The 21668-nt window shown below is 43.7% G+C and overlaps 2 protein-coding genes across 2 annotated transcripts; one reads left to right on the top strand and one right to left on the bottom strand.

Moving 5' to 3' along the window:
- Positions 1-9017: 9017 nt before the first annotated feature.
- Positions 9018-12708, bottom strand: LOC133450843 (phospholipase A and acyltransferase 3-like). The gene is made up of 5 exons (XM_061729747.1): positions 12668-12708; positions 10476-10519; positions 10171-10279; positions 9721-9981; positions 9018-9088 (listed from the first exon to the last, which is right to left on the bottom strand). The coding sequence occupies exons 1-5, from the start codon at positions 12672-12674 to the stop codon at positions 9018-9020; spliced, it is 492 nt and encodes a 163-aa protein (XP_061585731.1). The 5' UTR covers positions 12675-12708.
- Positions 12709-16033: 3325 nt separating this feature from the next.
- On the top strand, positions 16034-21115 carry LOC133450842 (phospholipase A and acyltransferase 5-like). Its single transcript, XM_061729746.1, has 7 exons — positions 16034-16133; positions 17429-17472; positions 17716-17824; positions 18014-18246; positions 20254-20353; positions 20536-20768; positions 21044-21115. Exons 1-7 carry the CDS (start codon positions 16034-16036, stop codon positions 21113-21115), a joined length of 891 nt encoding a protein of 296 aa, XP_061585730.1.
- Positions 21116-21668: the final 553 nt, after the last annotated feature.

Here is a 21668-nt window from a genome sequence, read left to right as displayed (position 1 = left end):
ATTACGAATACGAATAGTTATAACATGGACACATCTTTTTGGAAGTTATCTTACTCCATATGCAACCCGATTACTAAATGTCCGACATAGGTCCGAAGTAGATGGGGTTCAGGTGTTTGCATGCAGTTTAAAAGTCCAAACGATGTCTAATATGTTCAAAACCCCGATGGAACTGCTGCAGGTAAAGTACTGACTGAGAGCTACGCGCCGACTAGTGGGGTGATATGAAGGCTGCATTGCTACTGTAGCCTGGCGAGAGCCTGTGAGTCCGAGCTCAGGGCAAAGGAAAAGTTACGGACAGACGAATCGTTTTACACACAGATCTTTTTACAGATTTGCCGCGGCAGAAGTGTGTCAAAATCCACGTGTGCAAAGACAGCCAATCGAGAGCTCCCGGCTGATTTTTGCGCACACATAAATGTGAATACAGACACACAAATCTTTTTACACACACACAAATGTGAATACGGACACACAAATCTTTTTTACGCACACACAAATCTGAATACAGACACACGAATCTTTTTACGCACACACAAATCTGAATACAGACACACGAATCTTTTTACGCACACACAAATCTGAATACAGACACACAAATCTTTTTACGCACACACAGATTGAGATACGCACACACAAATAATATTGGAACAATAATACCCCCATACCCCCCGCCTCTCAGAATCACTCACAGATAATGAGGTTAGAAGCGGTAAAACTAGAGACATGGCCCACAGGCTGAATTTCTGTTTTATGTAGAAAAAACAAGCTTTAGACTGTTTTTAAGACATTCAAGGCCTGTTTAAAATATACATTAAATGCCATAATAGGTCCCCTTTAAGACTTTTACTCCAGTAATTTTCTTATGGGTGACTTTAACTTTTACCAAAGTCTTTTTCAGTTATGGTATTTCGAATTTTACTTAGTTACTTTTTTCAAGTACTTTATACACCTCTGATTATTAGTATTTAAGTTTTAGGAAAAGTGATTCCTTTATTCTGTGTTCCGCCGCTGCCCTCTGGTGGCAGAGCGGGGAATTACATGCGCATGCGCCGTTTACGTGCATGTAACTTCTCCCCCCCCTTTTATTGCATTTATATTGTTGTGTGTCCTAAAGGCATGTTAAACATATACAATTTATATAATAATATTGAATAATAATAATAATAATAATAATAATAATAATAATAATAATAATCAGTATTAATATTATTAACATTAATATTATTATTATATGTATGTCTGTCTATATATATATATACATTTCTATATAATTGGTCACATAACTGGAATTTTAGATACAAATGGGAGGTTCAAAATCAAATTTATAATTAGATAAAATATCTGGGTCAAGAGAAGGTTTTCAAGTAAAGATTTAATAACTGCAACTTTAAAAATCTGTGGTTATATCTTAAGTCTAGGGATAAGTTGATTATTGGATGAGTAAACTGGGAGATTCAAGGTAAAAGTTTGGTTTACGTCTGGATAAAGTCTTTTTTATTCTTATAAGTTTTGTTTTTGTTTTGTTCTATTTTTATTTCTTTTGTATAAGGTATAGATATTAGTGGAAGAGTGTGGCTGTGGGACTAGTGGACTGCGATAGGTTGAGTAGAGAACAGAAGGTAAATTACACTAAAGGTAAACTTCCTCTGGCTCCATCTGCTGGATAAACGCTGGAAATGCATTCATTTATTCCAATAGCTTAATTAAAAGGCAGACAGACACTTGAATTGAATTGAATTGAATTTTTATTTCGAACATGAAACAGAAGTGAATACTAAACAAAACAATAATAATCAATAATAAATAAATGTTTGTTTCCTGCTTCTTTTTTCCCCAACATCCAGTAGGCTACTTCCAGTTTTACTTATGTGATAGCACGATAGCACGATAGAACAAAACATGCCTATTACTACATAATTATCCATATGAGTATATAGAAAAGCTAAATATTACATAAATATTATATCAATATATAGAAAATACAAATAATATATAAATCTATATAAATATACACTATATAAACTACATAAATATCCCTATAAGTACATATATATATATATATATATATATATATATATATATATATATATATATATATATATATATATATGCTACATACATAATAAATATATAACATATATTACATAATTATAACTATCCCTCTCAACATATAATATATACTACATAAATATCCACATAAATATCTAAACATATCTTAAGCAAGTATAATATACAATTTTTCCCTATTTTATTGGTTTATCACACTCCCTGTTAACCCATTTCCTCTTCCATATACCTGTTTATAAATAATTTTTTGTATTTCTTTTTAAACACATTTATGTTAGTACTTTGTTTCATTTCCTGCTCCAAACAGATTAGTTTGTTTTTTTTTGGTTTGGGGGGGTAAAAGAAAAGCCAATGAGATAAAAGAGATAAAAACAGGCGTTTCCTTCTTCATGGGCCGCCGTCCTGCGTAGCTGAGATGTTTCACTGCTTTCACAGACCTGATCCCACCCAGTCCTGCCTCCATCCCCGGGTCTGCACCAGTCTGTTCATCATGACCCACACTTTAGGACCCGGGTGTTGAAGCAGGAAACATGTGGAACATCTGGACAGCCGACCTCGGGGACCACGGTTGTCTAGTCCTGCTCCAAGTTTTACTTTCTTCCCAAGAATTCAGACGGGAACATCAGTAATGTGCCGAAATGAAAAACAGGAAAACTCATCACAAATAATGTTCTCCACTAAACCTTAGAGAGATTCCACATAGAAATATATCTTACACAGTCCGTTATCTGCTGAACTGCTCGTGTTTTTACTATTATCTCCATGTTATTTACTCATGTCGCTGTGAATGAAGCTTCAAACAAGAGTTAAGACCTGAGCCAGTAACTGAAACTGGGGTTTGTCGTCTAAAAACAACTCAGAGAAAATGTCCATGGTTTTCCCTGAATCCGTTTTTGTCCTGATTCCAGTCTGGTCCGCTCAGTCTCTCTTTCTAACGTCATAATGAACCTGTGAGTTGGTTTTCCACCTGCGTTCAAGCTCTTCGCCTCTTGTTTCAGCTCTGACCGGTGCAGCATCTCCAGGGAGGTTTCTCTTTAGCAGGGATCACTTTCACCTCGCTGGGATCAATGCCATCAATAATACTCCTAATTTAGGGAGGTTTCTCTTTAGCAGGGATCACTTTCACCTCGCTGGGATCAATGCCATCAGTAATACTCCTAATTTAGTCCAGCAGAGAGATGGGGAGGATGGCTGGGATGGGGGGGGGGGGCTTCATTCCTGCCTGTTATCTGACACTTGGTTTATACTTTATAGAACAATATTTGGAGAAAATTAAAACACATTGGTTAAGTGTCTGTCTATCTTTCTATGTATGTGATCAGAAATGATCTTGAATCTTGAATTTTCAGATTCAGGAGGTAATCAGGACTGAAATACATGGAAACATATCCATTGTCATTGTAAGCAGGGCTGCCAAGTTTCAGAAAATGACAAGAGTGAGACGTTAGTGTCATGATGCGTTCAGCCGCGGTGGAAAAAAACGACAACTTTCTTAACGACAACCAAGAGTGATGTCCTCACCTCCATGCCAGCTGCTCCCCCTGCAGTGTGGCCTCCTAATGCTAATCTTAATTAACCAGAAATTAGAAAGGTAACAAGAATTTCAACAAAAATAGATTTATTTGTCAATATTTCATATGCTCCATCCTTTAGCTGTTATGTTTTTTGTTGTGTTGGTCGCTGATTTGGAAAATGTGATGATGGAGGCAGGGGGCTCCCATTTATAGCAGGGGCTCAAGACTTGCCATCTTCACTGTCATGATTGACGACAGTGTTCCTTCGAGGGCCAAGCTGTTGCGTGTCTTAGTCTTATTCAGACTGACGACAGAGAATACTCTCTCAGCGTCTGCATTTGAGTGTGGAAGGACCAAGACCAACTTAGCGATTTGTGACAGCCTCACAAATCTGCCCATACCGGTCACCTTTGAAAAATGTACATAGGAAACCTAATTACTCTCAAGTATTTTTGTGTAGTATTGAATTGATTATGCCAATGGGTATTCCCATGAGTACAGAATAATTCTTACCTTGTTCTTCAGTGTTGCCATGCTCCCCCAAAAGCCCTCACAGTCAAACATGGCTGGGTCTTCGGGCATGGCAATTTCCATGGACTGGTAGTCCATGAAACTCCTCGCAGAGCTGGTCACGCTCCTCAGGGCCGCTGTATTGGAGCAGGTCAGGAAACCTAAAAAGAACACAATGTGCACTGACCTGGTAAAGTATTGTAACTGAAACAGGTTGTTTTTCAGATGTGGTCATCAAACAAGAAAATGTGACCTCAGCCTGGTCTTAACCCTGCTCTACTTGTAAAGCATATTGAGATACTATAACTTGTGTTAGGATTTGGCACTATGGATAAAATGTACTTTACTTCATACCGCCACTAACCTGTCGACAAAGGCATCTTCCACGCCACATTCTGCTCTCTGCTGGACATCCAGAAACATTGCATGTTTCAACAGAGGCTCTTTCATGGGGAGTTTCTTGATGGCATACTCCACAGCCCTTTCCAGAAACACCACTGCTGCTTGCTGAAACGTCTGCACTTTCTGCGGTGTAATGTCTCCTGCTTCAAGCAGCCTATTGAGTGTGGCTCGAGTAGTGAAGCCAATCACCAACTTTTCTCCTACAAGAGACACAAATCAACTTCAGAGGTACTTAACAATGCTGTATGTACCAACATGTCAGTATGGGATGGGAATAAGACTGTGTTGAGTCATTTCAGAACCACAATAGCTAGCTTGAAAGCAATCCTTTAAATATCTTCATCATATCAGTGATTGATTAAACAGTTTATCAGACAGAAAAGCAAACATCATAGTCACACAGTTACCAAGCTGTAAGCTCAATAGATACAAATTCTAATAACCATGCATTTGGATCATTGAAAATGTGATACCTACTTAATGACTTCAAGTAGCTGGCCAGTGGCTTATACTGCTGCAGGATACGAGTCAAACACTTCTCCAGGCTCAACCATCGAACAGAAACATGCATGAGCATTTCCATATATTCACTTCCATGGAGCTCACAGAATTCTATGACAAGAATGGAACATCTTAATGCCAATTTGATCAAGCCCTTCTGGATTTAATTTGTACTACATGGGACTGCACATACATACCTGTCAGGTAACCTTTACGATTGGTGCTTCCTTTAAATCAAAGTCCAACATCCACAGTGAGATCCTCTGGATCAAATCCACACACCTGCAATACATGATTATTTATAGGCTAGTCACAATACATTGTTGTCATTGGTTCAAGACACCGCACAGCATAACAACCCGTTTGACTTGATACAGGCTACGGATAGGGTAGGTCTTAAGCACACATTATTCAACTCACCTCCAAAAAGGCTTGACCAGCCTGTTTGGCTGTGTTGTGGATGATGTGACAAGGACACCCATGGATGTAAATGCTGGCATGTTCTTGATAAATTCTGAATGCGATGGAGTTCCTTGCTCCTGTATTGACTGGAGCATTATCAACAGACAGGCTGACACAGTTGCTCCATGGTATGGCATTTTTCTGCAAGACCTCATCCATCTTCTTATAGATAACTTCAGCCGTGCCGCAGTTTGGCCCGGTGGTGGGGCACATATCCAGGAACCTGTGGACAACTTTGCTGAGGTCACTGTCATACAACCGCACAGTGAGTGAGTTCATCTTCTCACGTCCTTTAACGATACGTAGTACATAAATATATCATTTATGTGAGATTAAAGGTAGACAGACTGAAATTGTGTGTGTCTGTTCTCCAATGAATATGTTCTAAAATGGGTGCTGGAAAGTGTGGAAAATGTAATTACCTGTATCATTTGATCCGTCTGTGATCAACGTGAAAGGATTGGTCCTCATTTTCATGACCAGTTCCTTTCTAAAGTGAGGAGCCACTGCTTCATTTATTATGCAGGACATTTTTGTGCGAGCAGACTTGAAGTTCTGTGCAGTAGGGGAATCTTTGAAGCATTCTTTTAGCAATGGGCTGAAGTGATCGGCTACTGCAAATGGCACATTGTGTTCCACCATTGACACTGTTACCTTTACCTCAGCTCTCCTTGTCTGCAACTGAATGGTGGTAATTAAAAAGCAAATCATGCAAAAAGAAAAAACATTCCTAAAACATTGAGTGTCTTTTGATTGAATGAATGTCTTAGCAGCAGACTCAATGTCCAAAGAAAAGGCTATTACATACAAAAATAAAAAAAATAACAGTTGAAATGCACAGTAGATTAGACAAGGTATTCGTTTCATTTACTACTATGTATTTATGCTGATAACCTGCAAGTGCAATTCAAATAGCTGAATAGCATGTAGTACCTTGACTTCCTGAGCTGTCATGCCACCAACAGTGGCTGGGCCATAATATGGTGCAATGCTGGCTGTTGACTGTACTGCCTGTTCTTTGGTACGATGCGCTTTGCTTTTTATATGCCTTGTGACATCTGCCTTTCCTTGATGGGCACAGCTGTTCTCGTGTCTGCATATAGCGCACCAAAAGTAGGAGGTGGTTGTGCCTACAGTGATGAAGGGCCATTCTGCTGTCCCATCCCTTTTAAAAGTGCACCTGTAGATGGCTGCTCCACTCTTGGTTTTCTGCTTCTTCCCTGTGTCTACTCTCATCTCCACTGTTTTCTCTGCTGGCTCTTCTTCCTCTGTTTCTGTGTTCTCAATGCATGTGTTCTCAATCTCCTCTACATCTTCATCCTCAATGTCCTCTCTCTGTCTCTCTTCTGATCTCTCTTCTTGACCTTCTGCCTCTTCTGTACCCTCATTGTCAGGGGGTGCATAAGGGGGGGGGGGGGGGGGGGGGGTGTCACTGGGCTTGCCCAGAATGACAGCAGATCTCTCTGCTGTCTCTTCCTCTTGTCACCTAACATCTTTCAAAAGATAGCTACATGTTACTGTTTGATTGAATACTGTTTTATATTGAGACTAACCAGTGACTACGTTTACATGCAGTGAACATTCGGTTTATTGCTAATATTCCGGTTAGTGAAACATTCAGAATATTCCGTTTACATGGTAATTAATCCAGGATAAGCCCAGGATTCCTTGCAAACAGAGCATGCGCAGAAAACAAATTAATGTTCCGTTTGATGGGGATATTCCGTTTGTCATTTACATGACCGAATATTCGGGTTAAAAGGAGTAACCCAGGGGTCATATTCGGGTTTTTAAAAACCCGAATATGAGCAAATTCGGGTTATTCAAAGGGTGTTTACATGGCCGTGCAAATTTGGGTTATTGCCAATATTCGGGTTTTAAAAGGGTTATTGATGCATGCAACGCAGTCAGTGTCTCTGAGTCTGGCCAAGATAGAATAGAGAAGAGGCAAATAAATGTTACACAGCCGGCGCCTCTTCAACAAATACAGGACAGAATAGTACATTAACTAGGAAACTCAAGGAGAAAGAGCGATTCAACAGTGAACAAAATTGGGTAGTTTACCTACTGTCGTCTTCTAGCAAGCAGGAGGTTTTGAATGTCGGCGCGGTGGTGTGTGATAATGAGGCGCAAAGATCTGGCCCGTTGCGTCTGATTGGCTTATATGGCGTGGTGCCTCTTCCGTGGTTGGTTAGATGTCGGCACCAAGGACTGATGGATTGGTTATGTCGGTCTGTCAATCAAGAGTCTTGAACTACGGCAAGCCGCGAGGCCCAAAGTTAATTATCATGAAAAAAAACAAATTTATAGTATTGAATGGGGAAATAAGCGTGAGGAATGTCAAGTGTGGCGTGTGGTGTGAGAATGGGTCAAATTGCGTGACTGACACACTCAAAGCGTGAGACTTGGCAGCCCTGACTTAATGTTTCAGTAACTTCTTTTCAGCAATATTGATAGTGAATCTGGATTGTCTCTAGGCTCTTTGCAGATACCCAGAACAAAACAATGGCAGGTAAAAACTCCCCTTTTTATTTCGTTTTGACATTCATCATTAGACATTCACAACCGATACATCATGTATTCATACATCTTACATCTGTTGTCTGTCCTAAATGTTGGAATAATATTTTTGTTTTATGTCCAAACAATGAAAAGAAAGACTAACCACCAAAAACAACAATGTACAAGTATGGAGTGATCTTTTCAACATAACACAATCATTGACTTGAGAAAACATAATCAGGCCTAGGGAGCGTGACGTAGTTGACATAGTTTTCCCGGTATGTGTTCATTTTCTCCAATTTATAACAGGAAAAGGAGAAAACCCTTAAGCCAAACAGTGGCAAGGAAAAACTCCCCTTTAGGGGGGAAGAGAACTGGACCAGGACCTGGATCATAAGGGGGGGGAGAAACCTGGATGATTGATTAAGTTGTTTCTTGTATGGGGTGAGGTTTTGGACCCAAGAGCAGCACCAATTGGAACAGATAGATTGGTAATGACTTTTATTGTCAGCAGAAGCAGGTGAGCACAGCTGAGACCAGGAAGTGGTGAGGCTGGTTCAGAGTCAAAGACAGAAGGGCTGAGGTCTTTACCAGGGCAGAGACGAGGCAGGTAGGGAGCAAGCAGGGTTGAAACCGGGAGATCAGACGAAGGGTGAATGCTGGAAGGTCTTGCATGGGAACAAGGAACGATCTGGCCGTGAGTGTGCAGGAGAGTCTTGATTGCTGAGGAGCTGCAGCTGAGTGAGCACGTGAATGGATGACTGACGAAGTGGGCGTGGCTAACCAGGTGGGCGTGGCTGGCAGTTGGGGTGAGCGGGAGAGAGGTGAGCTGAATAGTACTGAAGGCTGGAGGACCAACCATGACAGTTTCTAATAAGTCTGAACTGGCACCTTCATTTCTGAAATGAGATCATGTGGATTTGACCAAACTTTATGAAATACGAATCATGGATTGATACGCAAGTTAGCTTTTCATAGAACCTGCAGTCCCACAGCTGCATTCCCCAAGGCAAGGCAAATTTATTTATAAAGCACATTTCACACAACGAGCATGGACTAAATGTGCAAGGCTGCTCCTGCTGCTGCTGCTGCTATTCCTGCTGCTGCTATTCCTGCTGCTGCTTCACCTGCAGGAGGAACAAGAACATGTTTTACACAAAGAAAAGATGATTCATGTCCTTCAGAAACAATCCACAACTCTGAACATTTATGTGCAACACATCTTCTCTTCATGTGAAGATAAGAGGCGGCAGACCAGAGTGGTGCTGGAACCACGTCTGCTGATCTAAATCTCTGGATCTTTATGAGTGTGACACCGTCATGGAGGAGCGACGGCTGAGAGGACGAGGAGGAGCTCAGTCCTGTTAAAGGTCCAGGGTTTCACCCCGGACCCTCACTAACACAAACCACCAGGAGAAACATGTTCTAACGTACCTGCTGACTCTAACACAAACCACCAGGAGAAACATGTTCTAACGTACCTGCTGACTCTAACACAAACCACCAGGAGAAACATGTTCTAACGTACCTGCTGACTCTAACACAAACCACCAGGAGAAACATGTTCTAACGTACCTGCTGACTCTAACACAAACCACCAGGAGAAACATGTTCTAACGTACCTGCTGACTCTAACACAAACCACCAGGAGAAACATGTTCTAACGTACCTGCTGACTCTAACACAAACCACCAGGAGAAACATGTTCTAACGTACCTGCTGACTCTAACACAAACCACCAGGAGAAACATGTTCTAACGTACCTGCTGACTCTCACGCTTGCCGTAGCGCATCTCAGTGGCGAAGTGTTCACAGTTGTACGTCACCAGGTTATACTGCAGTTCTGTATCCACCGGTGAACAGGCATCTCTCACGATATCATTAGCTGGACGAGGTCTGTATTTATGATCCAGGACATTGTTGACTCTCCACTTGTCCTTCTTCACCACGTCCTCCAACTTCTCTTTCGACACAACGCCTGTACCATTATCACCACCACCGCTGGAGCCTGATCCTCCCCCTAAAAGGACCAACGATGGAGAAAAGTGTTTGAGCTGCAGCTCACTGAGATGATGCTGACACCTAAAGATGCTGACATGGTTCTACGTCTGCTCTGTTGCTGATTCACACCGTTGAGCAGCTGAGAACAACCTGAAACGTTGTTTGGTTTTGTTTCAGTCTGACATGTTGGAGGAACAAGGAAACTTACCGGCTGTTCCGAAATGAACAATGTTTCCACCACCAACATAAACAGCCCAGTGACGTAATATTCCACGGAAGATCTGGATCAGGTCTCCAGGTTTGACCTCCCTTTTATCCTTCAATTAGGATAAAAACAATCAAGCAATCAATGAAGAGATTGTGTGACTACAACTGAAAGAATGATAGAAACAAACCAGTCGACCCAGTTGTTGGTTTGAACTGGAGTTGAACAAAATTAAAGAATAGAGAGAAGAGTGGTTATTGACTTCCATACAGAAGTCCAAGGAAAAAGGAAAAATGAAATTTACAAACCTTGTCAAAGTATTTCGTGATTGAAACATCTGAGCAGCTAGAAACTGGAAGAAAAACAGAATCAGACACCAAGTTCAGAACATCAAACATCTTTTAAGTTTGTGATCTCCCAAAACTTATTTGCTATTAGATTAGAAGTTAAATACAATACACATGTTATTGATGGAGAGGAGATGGGGGGAAGGTGACACCTTAAGGTGATTTCCCCTTGATCTGGCTCTTCTAATGAAGTTAAATACAAATACACATTGTTGGAGAGGAGACGGGGGAAAGGTGACACCTTAAGGCGATTTCTCCTTGATCTGGCTCTCCTAATGAAATTAATTTGCAATACACATGCCATGGGGGAATAAGCAGACGCTTAGCTGTGGGGAGTCTCACCTGTGAGCTAGGCTTGACACCCCAGGGAAAGGAAGATGGAAGTGACACGTCTCTTAGGCTCAACCAATGAAAATCATTTGCAAAGAACACCCTCCTTTTCAGTATAAAAAAGATTGGATCGATTACCCCCGTGTGCATTTCTCTCCTACCCACATGGTCTGACCGAAGTGTACCTCCGGCCGGAAAAACCTTGTGCTTGACATGATTAAAAGTTGTATTAACCTGTAATTCCATTCCACTAGTTTTTCTTCCGATTCACCAGACAAACGAACACGAAATCTTTCAATATCATATATATTTTTTCCACACATTGGTGCATTCGTATGGTATATGCGAAACAATTATATGTACGTACAAACATTTTTTGAGTTTTCTTGACAGGGTTCTTTCCGGAAAATAACTTTCCAATCAAAACAAAACAACTGGCAGTCGGATAATATTAAGTATAATATCATTTTATTGTTGCCGGCCTTCAAGATGCCAAGGTGCATCTTTTATAATAATGCAAAAAAGAATACTGCAGTTGAAAAACGAAATTAATTGAAAATGCAAAAAAAATAAAAACATTGAAACAGGAAGTTTTTCAAAAAGTCAAAGTTTCTACTTCTGAGATGCTGCCTTCTGTACAGCTGATTTCACACTCTTTTCTCCAAGCCAACCCGGCTTCATTTATACTTTTAACCCCTCCAACTACACCTGGATTCAATCACTGATCCCTCTGTTTGGCGATCAGACTGAATGGGACACAGCTGACGACTGCGGTGTGTGTGTGTGTGTGTGTGTGTGTGTGTGTGTGTGTGTGTGTGTGTGTGTGTGTGTGTGTGTGTGTGTGTGTGTGCGCGTGCGTGCGTGCGTGCGTGCGTACGAGTATGAATAAATAAACATAGGACAACTAAGTGTGCACCCTCAGTTGCGCTACTAAACTGGGAAAAATAAGGATAATGGTGATCATTAATGGTGTTTAAGACAGTAGTAGAAACACGTAGTTGTTTGAATGTATGTTTGTGCGCCGCCTGCAGTCAGGGGAGGACCGCACTCAGTGAGAAGTTTGTAAAGTTAATAAAAAAAATAAATGACTAGAACTGTTAGAACTGCCGGGACCACCCCCCCCCCCCCCCCCCCGACTTGCCCACCCCCAATCACCCACGTGCAAGTCCTGTGACGTCTGTGCTTCGTGTCTGCGAGGTGTTTTTTTGCAACTTGATATTGTGTATTGTATGATATTCAATGTGAAGATGTATTTTTTTTCTCCTCCCCCCCTATCCCAGTGTTACCCTTTGGAAAACAGGCGCATAATTCCATCAGTGCCGCCGCCGGTGTATCCGAAGTCAATAACAGTTTTCTAAACTGACTCAATAAAGCTGATTCTGATTCTGATTCTGATTCTTCTGATTAAAAAAGTTTGTTTTTCCTAAAAATTGTTTTATAAATCCTAATATAGTAAAGCATGAATATTCACTTTGATCAACCAAGGCATTATTGTGAGTGTTTCTATGTATATATATATATATATATATATATATATATATATATATATATATATACACTTACAAATGTAGGTGTATGTATACACTCTCTCTTTCTCTATCTATCTATCTATCTATCTATCTATCTATCTATCTATCTATCTATCTATCTATCTATCTATCTATCTATCTATCTATCTATCTATCTATCTATCTATCTATTAACATTTATTCCCCAAATAAAAACAGAACGCAGTCCCTTTTAACAAATGATCAACAAAACCCTTCAAAATAAAACAGAACGATACAGGAATTAAATTAAGAATAAATATTTGTTAGACTTACAAGACATGGTGAAGTGGAGGATTCAGGACGGCTGGAACTGCTGGACTGACTGACCTGAAAGTAAAATCGTGCTCTTTATGACTCAAACAACATTCTTCCTTTTCATTACGTAAAATCATGAAATCCCCTCAATGCTCAGCATTGTGTGTGTGTCTGTGTGTGTGTCTGTGTGTGTGTCTGTGTGTGTGTGTGTGTGTGTGTGTGTGTGTGTGTGTGTGTGTGTGTGTGGGCGGGACATTAATAAGGGTGGTGAGAACAAACCGAGAGAATAGAAATACTGTTTCATTTTAAGAAAGAGGTCCATAAGTGTGTGCCTCGGGGGTCTGGTGGGGGGTAGTTGGTCGGGGGGGTCGACCCAACAGACCAACGACCCCCCCAGACCAACAACCCCCGAGGCCAACGACCCCCCCCATATCAATGACCCCCTAGTCCAACGACCCCCCAGACCAACGATCCCCCAGACCAACGACCCCCCCCCAGACCAACAACCCCCGAGGCCAACGACCCCCCCCAGATCAATGAACCCCCAGACCAACGATCCCCCCCAGACCAACGACCCCTCAGACCAATGACCCCCCCAGACCAACGACCCCCCCAGTCCAAAGACCCCCCCAGACCACCGACCCCCCAGTCCAACGACCCCCCTCAGACCAACGACCCCCACCTGGCGAGAGGCCAGCCCTCCCGGAGAGACAGAGCCACCCCGAAGTTCATGTTCTCAATGTCAACAGAGAGGCTCATAAGATATTTAACATTTAACTTATGGACCTCTTTCTTAAAATGACACGGTATTTCTATTCTCTGTTTGTCCTCACCACGATTTAGCCCCCCCCCCCCCGCCCACACACACACACACACACACACACACACACACACACACACACACACACACACACACACACACACACACACACACATGTGGGTGTGGATGTGGCTGAGCATTGAGGGGATTTCATGATTTTACGTAATGAAAAGGAAGAATGTTGTTTGAGTCATAAAGAGCACGATTTTACTTTCAGGTCAGTCAGTCCAGCAGTTGCAGCCGTCCTGAATCCTCAGCTTTGTCATGGGTTGTAAGTCTACAAATATTTATTCTTAATTTCATTCCTGTATCGTTCTGTTTTATTTGAAGGGTTTTGTTGATCATTTGTTAAAAGAGACTGCGTTCTGTTTTTATTTGGGGAATAAATGTTCCCTGAGTGATCCAGACCAGCGGTCCCAACCTGGTCCTCGGCTGCTGTCCTGCATGTTTTAGACCAGGGATTCCCAAAGTGTGGTGCGCCCCAGGGGTGCGCAAGCTGCCTCTAGGGGGTGCGCGAGATGAAAAATGTAATGGCGGTCTGATATTTTTTTTTTCACACACAAGCTGATGATGGCCATTAATTAGAATCAGGTGTGATGATGCAAGGAAACATGTAAAACACGCAGGACAGGGTTGGAGACCCCTTCTGAATACAATCATGTATTGTCCTAGTGGCGTTTCAACTTTATTCAGAGGCTGTAAATCTCCAACATTGTAGTGCATTATCAATTTGTCTACCTGTTACTGGGAAGTCAGACCTCTTGGTCTTTCTGGGAACTTTTTTGATTGTTAAAGACTTGCAGATATTTCCTCACACTGGACGGATGCTTTAACTCCACATGACATTTCAAATTTGAAGTTGACGAGGCAGACGAGTCAGACTCTTTGGGAGACGATGTGTAAAATTCCCGCAGATAATGATAAGCGGATCATCATCTGACGGCTCGCTGACGCTGCGTCTGCAACGTCTCTCTTCACCCGTCAAGGCTGATTCATGGTCCCGCGTTAAATCGACGGCGAAGGCTACGGCGTAAGGTACGCGGCGACGCGAACCATACGGTCCGCACGCCGCGTATCCTACGCCGTAGGCTCCGCGTTGGTGTAACGCGGAACCATAAATCAGCCTACATTCGTAAAGACTGCACCGGGCTCGTCGAGTATTTTAAATGTGCGCGCCGCCCGCTGGTGAAATAAGAAGGATTATTCCGTAATAATTGGACCTAAACAGTGAAGTTGCAACTCACATAATCTGAACAGTTCAAATTCCAGTTGGTGATCTGCAGAATGAACAAGTTCACTTTCAAGTTCTTTATGTGTAAATATGTTGCGTTCAGTTCAACGTTCTCACATAAATGAACGTGTTCATGTACAACACTGGGAATAGAATTAAAATTACTAGCGTTCAAATTTTATTTCCATAACCTGTGTTATGATGACGGGTTGTGTTAGTTCCACCGTCATTTAAAGTTGCTGCAATTTTTGTTCAATGTTCAAAATATTCTAACATTTTCCTCAACTTATCTGCTTTCTGCCACTGAGTCTGAGCATGTCATCCATCCTCTTTGCTCTTAAAAGTGGAAGCCTGCGCATAACTTTGTTTCATTATATTGGAACTGTGTTACAGTGTTTCAGTTTAATTTAAATGCGAGAGCGCATTGTTGTGATTGTGATTATTATGTTATATGTGTGTTTTGGTCATTTTAGCATGAATAAACATGGTGACTCTAATATGGCTATAATAAAGCTTGTTGCGTTTTTTTTAAGGGGTGAGGGATCGGGGGTGCGTCAACCGGGTTGAGACATAGAAGGGGGTGCGCGGCTAAAAAAGTTTGGGAACCGCTGTTTTAGACTCAAACACCTGATTCTAATTAATTCATCATTAGCCAGTAATCAAGGTCTGAACAAGTCTGTTAACGACACAGTCGCTTGTATCAGGCTGTTCTGAAGCAGGAAACATCTAGAACATGCAGGACGGTGGAACCAGGACCTGGTTGGAGACCGCTGGTCTAGACCAAACTAAACTCACACTGAACTAAAGTCATTAACTCTGAAGAGTTCAGAGGTGATTACTGCCAGAGATCACAAACCTGCAGAAACTACAAATCTATTGGATGTTCTGAACTCACTTCTTTTGTTTTCCTCTAGATAGATAGATAGATAGATAGATAGATAGATAGATAGATAGATAGATAGATAGATAGATAGATAGATAGATAGATAGATAGATAGATAGATAGATAGATAGATGGCTATTTCTTACTAAGTGTCAGGTTTTGACACTTCCCCCCCAGTTTGTGACTTTCAGTTTCTGTCTTGCCCCGCCTGTGTCCTATGTGCCCTGATTGTGTCTGCACCTGTGTCTCGTCATGTCGGTCGGTCCGTACTGGTTCTTCCTCCATGTCTCCTCGTCGTTTTTTCCTGTTCCTGGTTTTTTGTTAATCCTGCTCTGCAGCGCTTTGTTTTTGCCTTTTTGTAATTAAACCCTTTTTGTTGTGAACTCCTGGCTCCTGCTCTCCTGCTTTTGGGTCCTCAACAACCATACCATAACAGAACGGACCGACCAGATGGACCCAGCGGGAGAGCGCCTCACCCTAATGGAGTTTTTGCGCCGGGCCGAGGAGGGGGAGTATGGGGACCCCCTTTTGGGAACATGCCAGGCTCGCGGTGGGCCCAGGAGCCTGCAGGCTCATGGGAGGCAACGGCAACGGCGTCAGCGCCAGCCCCAGCTTGTTCCTGCTCCAGCGGTGGTCCTGGACGCATCGCCCCCTGTTCCTGTTCCGGCGGTGGTCCTGGACGCATCGCCCCCTGTTCCTGCTCCGGCGGTGGTCCCGGACGCCTCAGCCTCAGCGCCGAGGACCCGGGTTCCTCCTCAGCCAGCGCTGAGGACCTGGGTTCCCCCCGAGCCAGCTCCGAGGACCCTGTTTGCCCCTGTTCCGGCTCCCCGCATCCTGTCTGCCCCTGTTCCAGTGGTGGTCCCGGACGCACCTGTCCCTGTTCCAGTGGTGGTCCCGGACGCACCTGTCCCTGTTCCAATGGTGGTCCCGGACGCACCTGTCCCTGTTCCAGTGGTGGTCCCGGACGCACCTGTCCCTGTTCCAGTGGTGGTCCCGGACGCACCTCCCCATGTTCCAGTGGTGGTCCCGGACGCACCTGTCCCTGTTCCAGTGGTGGTCCCGGACGCACCTGTTCCAGTGGTGGTCCCGGACGCATCAGCCCCTGCTCCAGTGATGGTCCCGGACCCCCCCCAGCCAGCTCCTAGGACCGGCGTCCCCCCCCAGCCCGCCCTGGATGTGGACTGTGGGGACATCTGGGATCTGTACCTTGAGGGGGGGCCAGCGCCCCGGACCCGGGTACCCTCGCAGCCGGTGCCCCGGACCCGGGTACCCCCGCAGCCGGCGCCCCGGACCCGGGTACCTCCGCAGCCGGCGCCCCGGACCCGGGTACCCCCGCAGCCGGCGCCTCGGACCCGGGTACCCCCGCAGCCACGTCAAGTTCCAGAGCCACGTCAAGTTCCAGAGCCACGTCAAGTTCCAGAGCCACGTCAAGTCCCAGAGCCACGCCAAGAATCCCCGTCACGCCCCCCGCCAAGACCCACGCCAAGGCCTAGGCCTCGGGGACGCCCCCCTGAGCTCTCTCGCCGGCCTGCCCGGCCTCGAGGACAGCCCCCGGAACGCTCTCGCTGGTCTGCTCGGTCCCGAGGGCGGCCCCCGGAGCTTTGGCCGTGTGTGGCCTCCTCGTCGTTTTTTCCTGTTCCTGGTTTTTTGTTAATCCTGCTCTGCAGCGCTTTGTTTTTGCCTTTTTGTAATTAAACCCTTTTTGTTGTGAACTCCTGGCTCCTGCTCTCCTGCTTTTGGGTCCTCAACAACCATACCATAACAAGAAGAAGTTTTTGGAGATAACAAACTTAAAAGATGTGTTTGATGTTCTGAACTTGGTGTCTGATTCTGTTTTTCTTCCAGCTTCCAGCAGCTCAGCTGCTACAATCACAAAATACTTTGACAAGGTTTGTAAATTTTATTTTTCTTTTTTCCTTGCGTGGGGGGTTTGGGGGGGGGTCTTCTGTATAAAAGTCAATAACCAATAACTTCTTCTCTCTATTTTTTAATAGTCTTCTCTCTATTCTTTAATTTTCTTCAACTCCAGTTCAAACCAACAACTGGGTCGACTGGTTTGTTTCTATCATTCTTTCAGTTGTAGTCACACAATCCCTTCATTGATTGATTGATTGTTTTTATCCTAATTGAAGGATGGAAAGGAGGTCAAACCTGGAGACCTGATTGAGATCTTCCGTCCTGGTTATCAGCACTGGGCTGTTTATGTTGGTGGTGGAAACATCGTTCACCTCAGAGTAGCCGGTAAGTTTCCTTGTTCCTCCAACATGTCAGACTGAAACAAAACCAAGCAACATTTCAGGTTTTTCTCAGCTTCTCAACGGTGTGAATCAGCAACAGAGCAGACGTAGAACCATGTCAGCATCTTTAGGTGTCAGCATCATCTCAGTGAGCTGCAACTCAAACACTTTTCTTCATGGTTGATCCTTTTAGAGTCGTGGGCTGGTACGGGCGTTGTGTTGAAAGAGAAACTGCAGGACGTAGTGGAAGAGGACAAGTGGAGAGTCAACAATCTCCTGGATAATAAATACAAACATCGTCCAGCTGATGATATCGTGAAGGAGGCCTGTTCACTGGTGGACGCAGAACTGAAGTACAACCTGTTGAAGTACAACTCTGAACACTTTGCCACTCAGCTGCGCTACGGCAAGCCTGGGAGTCGGCAGGTACGTTAGAACATGTTTCTCCTGAAGCAGTTGAGGTAGTACTTAGGATTACCCTTTTAACTCAAACCGGATTCCAGATGCAGAAACGGGGGGGGGGGGGGGGGGGGACACACGACTTTATCAACAGAAAAAACCGAGGTTCCGACTCTAATTATTTTTCAAAATCATTTTTTATGCCAGACATTACAGACAGCTCAGAGCACAAAACACAAACTTTTCCTTCACCTGTCCTAGAATTTATAAGGCATTCTAAGTCGCCCCCAGACCCAGCCTGGTAACTCGGATTCCACGAATCCAGAGCCCCCAAATTCCAAATTTGGAGTAAGTCTACCACTCTCCGACACAATTTGGGAACCAATTTGGTCCGGAACGTCTGCAGACACTACTAAACAGTAGGTGGAGAAGAGACTGTCGCGCGCAGCTTATTTCGGCCGCCCTTCTTTCCTCAAAACTCACCCGAAAGAACAGCGAGGCATTTCTGAAGCCACCGGGTTCTCTTGACCCCAATCCGTGGGGGGATCCTCTCACCTCTCCGGACGTCAGGCCCTCTTCTCGACCTTCACTTGATGGGGGAGTACAAGGTTGTTGCGTGCACTCAAATCACCTTCCGACCCGGAGGAGAGAAGAAAAATCTGCCCACAGAATTGAGGTCCCCTCGTGGTCGCCAAATTGTGGTGGCAAAAATTGTCACACAGTCCTGGGCTCTACTGCCCCCTTTGGCCAACCGGGGAACAGATGGGGTGGGGAGGATCCGGCCGGAATAACGTGATCCTTCCACGCGCTATGTCCGGCCAGAGAAACCCCACCCTGTCTGGTGAAAAGATGCTGCTGCTCACTCCTCAGGTTAAGGAGGAGACCTGAGCTCAGTGCAGGGCCTCCCGGGGTTGGTAGAGGATGTTAATGCCCAGGACTGTAGCTTAGGTAGGAGCACTGGGTGATAAAAATGGGGGAAAAAACCGGGATAATAAAAAAAAAAGTCCATGGATGAAGGAAAAACTTCTATTCTAGTCTATGTGGATTAGGGGGGGGTTGTTCGTCTGTAGTTTTTTATTTTGTTCAACTCCAGTTAAAACCAACAACTGGGTCGACTGGTTTGTTTTGATCATTCTTTCAGTTGTAGTCACACAATCTCTTCATTTACTATACTAGTGAGTCTCAAACAGCTTGGTGGTAGATATGCTGCTATAGGCCTCTGCTGCACCAACAAGATCCACTGGGCGGGAACCTGACCCTTCTTCTCTTCTCCTCTTCCACCTTTTATTTATTATAAGTATCTCATACCCATCATTTTTGTCCATCATACTTGTCCCCCTTTTTTCTCTTTTGTGCAAGTTTGCAGGCCAGAGCTTCAGGAGCTGCTGGCCTGCAGTCCCCCTCTGATCATCCCACTGCTGCTTCCACCTGCCTGTGTGGATGTCTGGTAGATGCTTGCTGACATCCTGCCATTGTGTCTGTGTCTCTCCTTTCTCTGTTCATCATTCTCTCTGTCTGTTCTGTCTTTTCCTGCTCTGCCCAGTCTGGTCTTCAGTAGGAGGGTCCTCCACTTATGATCCAGGTCCTGGTCCAGGTTTCTACCCCCTTATGATCCAGGTCCTTGTCCAGGTTTCTACCCCCTTATGGTCCAGGTCCTGGTCCAGGTTTCTACCCCCTTATGATCCAGGTCCTGGTCCAGGTTTCTACCCCCTTATGATCCAGGTCCAGGTCCAGGTTTCTACCCCCTTATGATCCTGGTCCTGGTCCAGGTTTCTACCCCCTTATGATCCTGGTCCTGGTCCAGGTTTCTACCCTCCTAAAGGGGAGTTTTCCTTGCCACTGTTTGGCTTAAGGTTTTTCTCCCACTAGGGCTGTTTTTACCTGCCATTGTTTATGTAATAATTGCTCAGGGGTTTATGTTTATGTTCTGGTCTCTGGAAAGATCCTGGAGACACTTCTGTTGTAATAGACGCTATAGAAATAAAATTGAATTGAATTGATTGCTTGATTTTTTTTTTTTTTTTTCATCAAAAGGAGGCGAAACCTGGAGACCTGATTGAGATCTTCCGTCGTTGTTATCAGCACTGGGCTGTTTATGTTGGTGGTGGAAACGTCGTTCACTTCGTAAAAGCCAGTGAGTTTCCTCGTTCCTCCAACATGTCAGACTGAAACAAAACAGCGTTTCAGGTTGTTCTCAGCTGCTCAACAGTGTGAATCAGCAACAGAGCAGACGTAGAACCATCAACATCTTTAGGTGTCAGCATCATCTCAGTAAGCTGCAGCTGAAACTCTTTTCTTCATGGTTGGTCCTTTTAGGGTTGAGGGCTAATACGGGCAAAGTGTTGAATCAGAAGTTTGAGGACGTGTTGAAGCAAAACAAGTGGAAAGTCAACAATCTCCTGGATGATAAAGACCCACCTCGTCCAGCTAATGATATCGTGAAGAATGCCCGTTCACTGGTGGATGCAGAACTGAACTACAACCTGAAGAAGTACAACTGTGAACACTTCGCCACTGAGATGCGCTACGGCAAGCGTGAGAGTCAGCAGGTACGTTAGAACATGTTTCTCCTGGTGGTTTGTGTTAGAGTCAGCAGGTACGTTAGAACATGTTTCTCCTGGTGGTTTGTGTTAGAGTCAGCAGGTACGTTAGAACATGTTTCTCCTGGTGGTTTGTGTTAGTTCCAGCTCCACTCTGGTCTGCTGCCTCTTATCTTCACATGAAAAGAAAATGTGTTGCACATAAATGTTCAGAGTTGTGGATTGTTTCTGAAGGACATGAATCATCTTATTTTGTGTAAAACATGTTTTTATTCTTCCTGCAGGTGAAGAAAAAAGCAGCCTTGGTGAATGCAGCTTCTGGGGTTTTGGCAGCTTATGGCTCTATGAAAAACTAACTGGCATATCAATCCATGAGTCTTATTTTATAAGGTTTGGTCAAATCCACATGACCTAACTTCAGAAATGAAGGTGCCACTTCAGACTTATTGGAAACAACTTAATCAATAATGTTTTCTTCTTCAACTAAAAAGGAGTATTATTTTCTATTTCAAAGAAATCAAATATTTAATATGATGTAAACACAAATATGATTGAGGCTGATCAGATGAATCAATAAAATTAATACATTTAAAATGAATCCTTTCTCTGTTTAGTTTCATGAAAGTACTTCAACTTAGTGTTTATAGATCTTTAGATGTTCATTGATGCTGGATTTCTTTATCATGACATTGAATATGTTTCCATGTATTTCAGTCCTGATTATCTCTGATTCCTGAATCTGAAGATTAAAGATCATTTCTGATCACATAGATAGACGGATAGACAGACAGACACTTAACCAATGTGTTTTAATTTAGTCAAAATATTGTTCTATAAAGTATAAACCAGGTATTAGATAACTAATTAGATAACATTTTCTCTGAGTTGTTTGTCGACGACAAACCCCAG

This window comes from Cololabis saira, chromosome 9 (assembly GCF_033807715.1).
Source record: "Cololabis saira isolate AMF1-May2022 chromosome 9, fColSai1.1, whole genome shotgun sequence".
NCBI lineage: Eukaryota > Metazoa > Chordata > Actinopteri > Beloniformes > Belonidae > Cololabis > Cololabis saira.
The sequence above is the reverse complement of the archived record's forward strand: the minus strand, read 5'-3'. Positions and strand labels throughout refer to the sequence as shown.

Excerpts from the sequence above, each read along its gene's own strand:
- LOC133450843 (XM_061729747.1), bottom strand. Across the intron at positions 10,280-10,475 it reads TCACGAAATACTTTGACAAG|GATAAAAGGGAGGTCAAACC; the intron begins GTTTGTAAATTT and ends TCCTAATTGAAG. Across the intron at positions 9,982-10,170 it reads TGTTCATTTCGGAACAGCCG|GGGGAGGATCAGGCTCCAGC; the intron begins GTAAGTTTCCTT and ends TGGTCCTTTTAG.
- LOC133450842 (XM_061729746.1), top strand. The coding sequence starts at position 16,034 with ATGGACCCAGCGGGAGAGCGCCTCACCCTAATGGAGTTTTTGCGCCGG. Across the intron at positions 16,134-17,428 it reads GGGAACATGCCAGGCTCGCG|CTTCCAGCAGCTCAGCTGCT; the intron begins GTGGGCCCAGGA and ends TTTTTCTTCCAG. Across the intron at positions 17,825-18,013 it reads CGTTCACCTCAGAGTAGCCG|AGTCGTGGGCTGGTACGGGC; the intron begins GTAAGTTTCCTT and ends TGATCCTTTTAG.